The sequence below is a fragment of the Elephantulus edwardii genome, unplaced genomic scaffold (genome assembly GCF_000299155.1).
Source record: "Elephantulus edwardii isolate Elephantulus edwardi_28Jun2011 unplaced genomic scaffold, EleEdw1.0 scaffold00067, whole genome shotgun sequence".
Classification (NCBI taxonomy): Eukaryota; Metazoa; Chordata; class Mammalia; order Macroscelidea; family Macroscelididae; genus Elephantulus; species Elephantulus edwardii.
The window spans coordinates 5,517,143-5,526,948 of NW_006399817.1; the positions used below are offsets into that span (position 1 = coordinate 5,517,143).

The following is a 9,806-nucleotide window of genomic DNA, read 5'->3' on the forward strand; positions in this document are numbered from 1 at the left end:
CAGCCTCACAACCTCTGCCATACTTCTGCTCATTATTGCAGTCACTGTGCCAAGCCGTCCTGTTGAAGGTCTTCTTCTCTTTCACTGGCCTTCTACTTTGACAAGTATGATAACTTTTTCTAAGGTCTGGAAACTCCTGACAACATACCCAAAGTATGGCTGACCACATGGAAGGTGAGAACGCTATCACTGAATCACCTCTGCCTCCCCTATCAAAAAGTATTCACCACTATATTATTTCTAAGATTTTGAACCTTATAAATAATGATTCCTAAAATGCATACCAGCTTTTTTTTAAGTCAAAGATATTTATATTTATATTTATTTCTTTTTAGATAAAGCACTCATAGAATCACAGATGAAATGTCATGTACAAATCACATTTTTTTCCCTTAAGAAAAAAAACAAACATTCAATAATGAAAAAAGAATCAGTGTTTAGTAAACAAGACAACAGACACTGCTAAGTGTCTAGCCCTGAATCTCCCAAATCAATCTGAAGGATGTTGCATAACATGGGTATGATTTCCCGCCTCGAAAAATGGGCTTCCACAGCTGTAACATGTTTATTTCAGAAGATTGGCAGTGACTGGCTTTGTTGGCATGCTGGGCAGCTGCAGCTGCAGCTGGAGCTTGACCAAGTCAATGGACAGAGAAACACAGTTCCAGGAGCTCTCAGCCGTGTGAGTCACTCATGCTTTCACCAGCCAGACTTCATTGCGACGCCCGTAGGGCTTCATGGGAGGGTCATACCCAGCGCAGAAGTAGAAATCATGCCGGCAGGTGGCTGTGCCCTCCAGGGCAGTATGCAGCTGGGTGGCGTAAGCTACGTAGTCAGCTTCTTTGGCATAACCACCAAACTGACTGAGGAAAGAGACAGAAGGCTGATTAAGAAGATCCCACATTCAAAAAAAAAAAAAAAAGAAGATCCCACATTCAAAGACACAATGGGCATCTTTTTACAAAGCAGCCACACCCCATTTTTATGACAAGGAGCATGCTATTGTGGTGAGATTTAAGATACCCCTGACCTTTCTGAACCTCAGTGTCCTCATGTGTAAACAACAGGGTATGAGTTCTTTTTCATGTAATGTTGTGAGCCTTAAGTGCTGTAACAGGTGGAAAAGCTCTAAGGTAGGACCCGGAACACAGCAGTCACCAAATGTGAGCTTCCCTTTCCTTCCTGAAATCTACGGATGACACCACCAGCTACTGTCCAGCCAATTCTGGTTCAAGGGGACCTTATATGTCAGAGCAGAACTTATTACATAGGGTTTTCAATGGCTGATTTTTCAGAAGCAGATTGCCAGGCCTTTCTTGTGCGGTGTTTCTGGGTAGAACAGACTGTGCTAACTTAGCTATCTCCTTAGACTTGAACTGTACACTGTGCTAACCTGGTTGCCTCCATGGCCATGCCCTCATCCTTCCCTCTAGCTCCTGTCTCCCATCCAGCTTCTTCTCTCTGGCTCTTGGGTGCCAGCAAGGGAGGGAGGAAGGATAAAGGGGAGTTTAGGGTGGAGCTACACAGTCAGCACCTCTGTAGCCTGAAAGTAAAGCCCCACCCCCACAGCAGAGGAGCCCTAACTCAATACAGCGCAGCAAGGACAGACCCGATAATGGGGGGTCCAAGGCAGTCTCAGGAGAGGCTCTTTGGCAAGCATGCCCTCAATAAAGAAAACACTTCTATTAAAGACCTTGTCCTATCTGAGGCATGAAAACATCCTTTGCTGGTAAGAGACTTTTCTTAAATCAAGCTTTTCTCTTGATGGCAGAAGGTGGGAACAGCAAAGAATTAAAGGCTTTTTTGGTAAGATTATTATGACTTTTTTTTTAACATCATCTGCCTACACTTTACAATTCACTCTGTGGCCTTTCCTAAGCATACCATTCTAAATCTAGTTTGCACTAAAATCTTTATCAGAGTCAAATACATCCCCATTTCTAATAAGCTTTATGACTCAAAAGTATGCATTTGCACCAGGTCAAGATCAGGCCAAATGCACTGTTTTCAGCAGGGTTCTCTGAATCATGCTGTGCTCTTTATACAAGGTTAGTCATGCTCAGTGAGCGTCCAGCACATTGATTACAGGGTTACTGATGTGAAAACACCCAGGATTTCATATTTCAGGGACTTGGCAGTTCTAATGTCTAGACAGCAGCTATGGGTCATAGCTCCATACTCTATCATGCTGGAGAAAAGGAGATTCAGTTCTAATACATATATGTTTTAGGGAGCTCTGATGGCCTAGTGGTAAGAAGCTGCACTGCAATCTCATAGGCATGCAATTCAAATCCACCAGCTGATCCTGGGAAGAAGGAGGGTCAGTCTCTTCCCATGTGATTTATTGGCTCTGAAAACACACTGGCAGGTCAGCTATGGGTCAGTTCCAACATGAAGGCACAAAACAAATCTCTCTCTCTTACACACCACACCACACACACACACACACACACGATCCTATGGCAGATGAAATGGAGCCGTAGCATCACTATGGACCAGAAGAGAAGAAAATGGATCAACATATAAATAGGAGGCAGGACTTTTCTGTCAATAAAAGCTTGTAAGACACTGGAATTAGGTGTGAAGCATGTCTTTGGAATGAATATCACCTGTGTGAAGTGTATCAAAGGTTGGATAAGAAGTAGACTGCATACTCTCTGCAGCCCTTTGCAACATTGTGATAACGAACTGTGATCTCTGAAAAGGAATAGTGTTAGTTCTTTAAGCAATAGTTTAAAGAAAAGTCCAAAGGAATGGTCCTTGAGTGTCTTCCTTTGTCAACAAAACAAACTCAAACTCACTGTAGTTGAGTCAGAACTACAGGAATTGACTCACCGTTGACCCTGCAGCTGGTTTCTGAGGGTATAATTGCATGGAAGTTGACTGCCCCTCTTTCTCTCTGCTGGTGGATTAGAATCACTAAAGAAGAATGGCCTTTGAGTTTAGCAATGAAACTTCTTACAGACTAGGCCATCAGAGCTTCCTTCATTGATCTTTCAGGGGCAATATTGCTGGTGGATATCTTAGCTATGTCATTTTCTAGCTTCAAAGTCTAGAGGATAAATTCCTCTAAGCATCAAGTCCTTTGTCTGGTAAATAGGGATGATGACTCTAGCAATCTTCCAAGGCTATTTTAAGGAATAAAGAAAGAAAAGCCAGGCAAAGTGCTTACTTAGCCCTCCATCACCTAGTAAGCTCACAAAAACAAACAAACAAACAAACAAACAAAAAAACCAAAACTATTATTGTTACTTGAAAATTCACTCAGCATAGCATTTCAATTCTCTGAGTCTCAAGGGGAAAGACCAGGATGATTGTCTGAACCCAGGAAGAAAATGAAATCAGTTGCCAGTTGATTTGACTCCAACTCATGCAGTCAAATACATTTAAGAGTACTGGAGTAGGACTATGCTCCGCTGTTTTCCACGGCCTAATTTTTCGAGGTTGATGACCGGTTCTTTCTTCCAAGTCACCTCTAAGTGGACTTGAACCTTCAATCCTTCAGTTAATAGTCAAACATGCTAACCATTTACATCACCCTCACCTTCTCAATTAGGCTGACTCTCAGAACTCTATTTAATACTGTGACCCAATACCAACCCACTCACTCCTTATCCCCATTCCTGAACGTCTTACTTTGCTCTACTTTTTCTTCAAATAGCACTTATCACTTTCTGGTATACTACATAATTGGCCTGTGTTTATTGTTTATTGTTTATGGTCTGTGCCTCCTGAAAGACTATACGTTCCAGGAGGATAAGGATATTTATCACTCTTTTCCACTGGTATCCTGATCACATGGCCCCTCTTAACAACATGCCCAAAGTATATCAGATGGGGCTTCAGAACCCTTGCCTCCAAGAAGTAGCCTGGTTTCACACCCTCCAGGACAAACCTGTTTGTTCCTTTAGCAGTCCATGGTATTTTCAATACTCTTCTCCAACACCACAGCTTAAAGGCATTAATTCCCTTCTATCATCCCTGGTCATTGTCCAGCTCTCTGACACATAGCAAGTAATTGCAAAGACCATGGCCTGTATCAGGCACACCTCAGTCTCCAGACTGACATTGTTGCTCTTCAGTTACTTTGGAGAGGTTTTTAACAGCAAACTTTCCCAATGCAATACATCTTTTAATTTCCTGGCTGCTGGTGCCAAGAGTGTTGATGGTGGAGCCAAGCAAACTAAAGCTGTGAACAATCCCAATCTCTTCACTATCTATGTGATGCTGACAATCGGCCTAGTGGTGAGAATATAATTAGAAAATTAATTAATAGGTAATAAACACTAAGATGGCTTAAAACAGAATGAATGTGTATGATATAGTGAGCATTGTAATTAATGTTATGGAACAAAATATACATGAATGTTTGAAAAGACAGTATAGTTTGTAAACTTTTACTTAAATCACATTTTTTTTTTAAAAAAAGGATAATGAGAAGGAGTTATTGAGCCAATTTGATTCACAGCCACTATACAGGACAAAGTAGAACCTGCTAAGCTTTTGTTTCAGAGCTAAGAGCATAGCTCTGTGACCCTCCCCCAGGTTAAATAAAACAAGACAATATTTGTGACGTGCTTGAATGCTATTTCATTAATTTCATTTTTTGTTCATGGAAAGGTAGAGAGAATCCCAGCAGAGTGTGATATGGAGAGTGTAATAATTTGGAGAGTCCTAAACAAACAATCTGAAAACATACTCAACTTCTTGTATTTATTCCCAGGTTGATGACACAAATTTTTCTATTGCTTCATTATGAAAGCATTCTACTAGAAAACAAACAAAGCTGGGTGGAAGGATGGGGTTTGTGAGGTTTTGAAAACAGATACATGTGCTCTTCTTTACTGCCAATTGAGTAACCCTGTCCTAAATCACACAACCCCACAGACAGGCAAGAAACCCAAATTCCACCAGGCACACAGCCCTGGTCTATGAAGTCGGCTTGTGGTCATAGACAAAACACCTCCTTTCTCCTCACCTCAGCTTCCAATCTGTACACCAAAGTTAATAAGGTGGTATCCACAACTCTGCAGAACCACAAACATGTTAGAGTGTGAATTAATGCTTACAATGCACTTTGGACTCCTAAGAGTAAAACAAAATCAAGAAGTATGTACACTATTTTTTTTCTTGTTGTGTACCACTGAACAGGATCTGACTGGCACAGGAGGAGATTGACCCTCCGTCTCCAAGGGAACATCTGGTGGATTCAAACAGCGCACCTCTGGGATTGCAGCACAGCTTCTTGCCACTCAGCCACCAGAGCTCCCCCATATACACTATTTTTGTAAGCCTGTTAGTAAGTCTGAGGAGCCTTGTTGATGCAGTTGGTGGAGTGCTCAGCTACTAACTGAAAAGGAAGTGACGAGCCCACCAGTCTCTTCATGGGAGAATGATGTGGCAGTTTGCTTCTGTAAAGACTTACAGCCTTAGGGCAGGTCTACTCTGTCCTCTAGGATTGCTATGCATTGGGATTAACCTGATTGCAGCTTGGGTTTGTTGTTGTCAATAAGTCTGTATCTATATTTTCCAAAGACTTTCTCTTCCAAGGAACTGAATTTCATCTCACTCAGTGTCAGAGAGGAGCTTCTGGATAGAGAATGTGGTTGCCATGGGAACTGAGGGATGACACCCATGGCCTGGATTCTGGAAATACAAAGAAAGCAGACTATATAAAGGGTTGGGAGAATCAGAAAGGGTTGGAGAAAAATGTAGGCTTTTGGTCTGAGGAGAAAAAGATATAACCTGTTACAGTATTTTCAGGGAATATCTATCGACATGCTGTGAGAAAGAATGAGAAAATAGAATGAGCTTGATCATCTAAGTGTTTTTGCAACTTTAATGAGTCAATATATAAATCTGTGGACTGTATGTGAGTACTGTGCTGGGCAAAAGAAGTATATGAGTAGGAACTGGAAGCCTCATCTGAACAAGAAAAGAACTTGCAGATTAAGGTATTCCATTCACTCAGGTCAAAGCAATGCTTATTGAGTTGAACATTAGCAAGCACTATGTCAGACAATACAAGTGTTATAAAGACGATAAAGATGCCTTTCTATTTGCTTTCCAGTTTCTACTTTGATTCACAGTGACTACACGTGAGAGATTACAATCACCTCATTCGGTTTCCTGGGCTGCCATCTTTACCACAGCAGATTACTAGGTCTTTTCTTCCACAAAGTTACCAGATGAGTTCAAACCACCAGTGCTTACCCCGTGTACTACCTCAGATAGTCTAAATATAATGGTCAAACAGAATTATATATAAAAATTAAGCAAAGAAGAAGAAAACTCTAGCTGGAAAAGACAACGCTTTGTGGGCAGGGAAGAGAGAAAGACTGATTCTGAAGGGGAATGGAAGGTGTGATGGAGGATGTAGATGTGATATCGCACTGTCATTTATTGAGCACCTCTTCTGGGTGCTGGTGGCAGAGAAGGAAGTGATAGAACAAAAATCTTCATGAAGCTTTCAATAGGCAGAGAAGAAGGAGGGGGCGGAGGGGCGCTGGATGCGTGAGGAAGGGCAGAGAAGGGAATGCTGGGAGGTGGTGAGCAGCTCTGAGGCCTAGGACAGTTGAAGTGAGCTCTTGTTGTAGAGGGCAGTGAGGTCCACAATGAGGCTTGACAACCTGGCTGAACATCCAGGGACCAAAAGTTTACTTACTACCCTCCTCAAAGGAATGGAGTGTTTTATTACTAACTTGGACTTTGACCCAAACGCTAATATATGACTTGGTTTGCTGATTTCTGCTGAAAGCCGGGAGGGAGCCTAAGCTCTAACCTAACCTGACTTTGGAGAATAAGAGAGAGAACAATGTAAATTTTGGCTACTGATTAAAGGGGAAGAGAATTCTACTGTCTCTTATGAATAATAAAAATATCTTTGATAGCGATTGTTTAGGAAGGTATTGCCATTTCCCTCATATCACTCTATTCATCTAAAACGTACTGGTAATTAATTAATACTGCTTTGTGGACATCCTTTCACAAGGTCATTTTAAAAAAAAGGAAGACTAAACTAAAGATGCAAGGCTTTCATTTTAGAATGCTGTCTTCTAATGCAGTCACTGTGTATATGTGAAACTGCACTTCATTTTCTACCACTGCATTGGTGCTGCCTTCCACAGAATCAGAAAAAAAGCACCAGGTCCCATGTGATGCTTCCATGTGCACATATGACTGTGCAGTGACACCCAGTGGCCAGCTGAAGTGCCTACTGCTATGTCAGGACCATATGTTGATACAAAAAAAACATTTAGGGAGCCATGCTGGACACTGTATTAAGTACTTTAATCTGTTTAGATTTCAGAGAATTCAAGGAAATTGCCACAGACAGCTTTAATAGTCATTACTTATTCTAATATCTATTCCCCACATAAGGAACCAGGTTTCCTCAAGAAAAATGGCTAATTCCAGTTCTAGGAAAAGACAGATCAAGTTGTGCTTGAAACACTGTGTTGTACCAGAAAGCAAAGAAGCTACTAAAGGCTGACAGAGTGTTGTCAAAGCCTTGAACAGGCTTCTGCTGGCAAAAGATGGGCAATTTGGACATTAATAATAAATGACAAATATTGAGGCACATGCAATATGTTTAAATCTGTATACTTATAATGATAGTTGAAAAATCAGAGCTCTAAAAACTGGGAGCACTAGTGCATGGTTTGTAGGGAACTGTGATGTCTCCCTGCCAGCAGGGAGAGAGATGGGCAGTCTCTTCCCATGTAATTTACAGCCTCTGAAAACCCACTGAAGTGTCAGCTATAAGTTGGTTCTGACTTGATGGCAATGAGGTTGAGATTTCACATATTGTTCACTACAGATTAGTAAGTAAACAGAAATTAAGCCCCTGCTTATCATGTTTACTGGGTACTCTGTTCTTGTCAGGGATTGTAAACTTAAAAGAGGCTTTGATTTTGCGAAATTGCTCACCACAGATTAGTAAGTAAACACAAGTTAAGCCCCTGCTTATCTTGCTTACTGCAAAAGGCTTTGATTCTGCAGAAAGATGCTGTGGGGTTGTAGAGAGGCCAATGCTGGCCATACCTGGAAGTGGAATCTTTGATGCGGTAAAAATATGAGAAATTGTTCACTACAGATTAGTCAATAAGCACAAGTAAACCCATGCTTACTTTACTTACTGGTTAATCTGACACTGTCCAAGACATAGGAAAGGGAATGGAAAAGCAGAAGTGGGGCTAAAGTAAGGTAATACGCAGGTGTCAAAGGAGCAAAATGTAAGGAAGTGCTTCCTCTCAGCCTGCCTGCACTTGGATGAGCATGAAGTGAGCACTCCCCTAACTCTTGCACCTCACTCCCTGCCACACAAAAGGACTTTCTTTAGTTATAATTTGCCTCCTCAGCAGCTGCTACAGTGAAGGCTGGAGTATCTGAATAAGGACTGGAGAAAGAAGGACAGGCTGGAGGCCCCAGTGCTTGCTACCCAGGTGCACTCCGCTCCTCTAGGGGCCCCTGCAGTCGGCTGACTGCCCATCAGTTTGACTGTAAGGGCAGACAAGCTCATGCTTTCAGAATTAGAGTATCTCCCGGGAAAAGTGCTCTCAGTCTCAGGTGCAAGGCTGGAGCAAAGCCTTTGAAGGCCTCTGGGAGCAGATTTTGCCCAGTGCAGGATTACGCGTGCGTTTCTTTTTTGTGAGGGTTGCTTTAGAGTGAGTCAAACTCTTAACTTACAGTTTTTACTAGTGAAGCTTCTGATTTCCCTCATTATGTGATTCATTGCCTGCCACATAGTAGGTTGTTTTTTTATTCCTCCCTCCTCCCCCCACAGTAGGTTTTAATCAAGGGAGAGTCATTAATTATTTAAGTAGACTTGGATTTTGCATAGATGAGATTCTGAACCAAAAGATAAAGCTGTTTAACATATGCACTTGTTATGCACATCAGTCAAAGGGTTACTGGCCTGCATAAAGTCCTGGAGACACTAGAATTATAACAGGACTGGTATGTGCTCTGCTCAAGAGACTGTAAGCCATGAACAGCCAGAGCATAACAGCACAACTCTGACAACATTCCCCACCTTTCTGGCATGCAATAGGAGTACAGGACAGAAATCAGATCTCTCCAGTCTTCTGTGCTTCCCATGAGTCCTGACCCTCAACTAGATACTTTCTGCTATTGCTACTCACCTTAATGAACTCATCTTAATGTGCTTATCTTAATGCATGAAGCTTAAGCTGAGTGGATACTCTCCCTACCCAGAGATGTCTGACAACTATCAGAGGTGTTTATTCAAATACAATACAAATGTTTGCATGTCATGCCAAGCTCAGGACTCAGTATTTCATATTTAAATTAAGTCATTACCCAGTTCAAAGGAAATTAAAGAGGTCATTATGGAAATGAAGCCCTACCCACAGACACATAAAGAACCCTCCTCTTACGTGGAATAGACAGTGATGCCTTCCCTCTCCTCAATCTTAATGTTTTCATCGCTGGGAACTGGAGGGCTGCTCTGGAACTGGTTTGGAATTCGGAACCAGACTTTTAATTTCTTCTGTAGGGAGCCATCTTCACTGGGGAACACAGCAAAGGAAACAGGAACAGTTATTCCCATTCCAATTCCTGAAAACACAGAAACACAGTGTGGTAGATGTCAGAGACAACTGGCTCAGGCCTGTGGGATGTCTAAAGGTTTCATTCTTGTAAGACAATATTTTTTGTTATTGAAATGAACAATAAAAATTTCAGATACAGGAGATCCAAGATGGCGGTGGAGGCAGAGACAGCGTGGTGAGCTGCGGGAGCAGCGAACCACTTAAAGCAGGGCCATTATGGCCTTTCACAGACTT

General features: G+C 41.9%; 1 protein-coding gene across 1 annotated transcript in view; it reads right to left on the reverse strand.

The window, feature by feature from the left end:
* Positions 1 to 691: 691 nt before the first annotated feature.
* HEBP1 (heme binding protein 1) overlaps positions 692 to 9,806 on the reverse strand; it is a 54,107-nt gene continuing 44,992 nt past the window's right edge. Inside the window, exons 3-4 of the mRNA XM_006888424.1 lie at positions 9,399 to 9,579; positions 692 to 863 (exon numbers count right to left, since the gene is read on the reverse strand). Coding sequence (XP_006888486.1) covers positions 692 to 863; positions 9,399 to 9,579 — 353 coding nt within the window. The remainder of the gene's footprint in view (positions 864 to 9,398; positions 9,580 to 9,806) is intronic.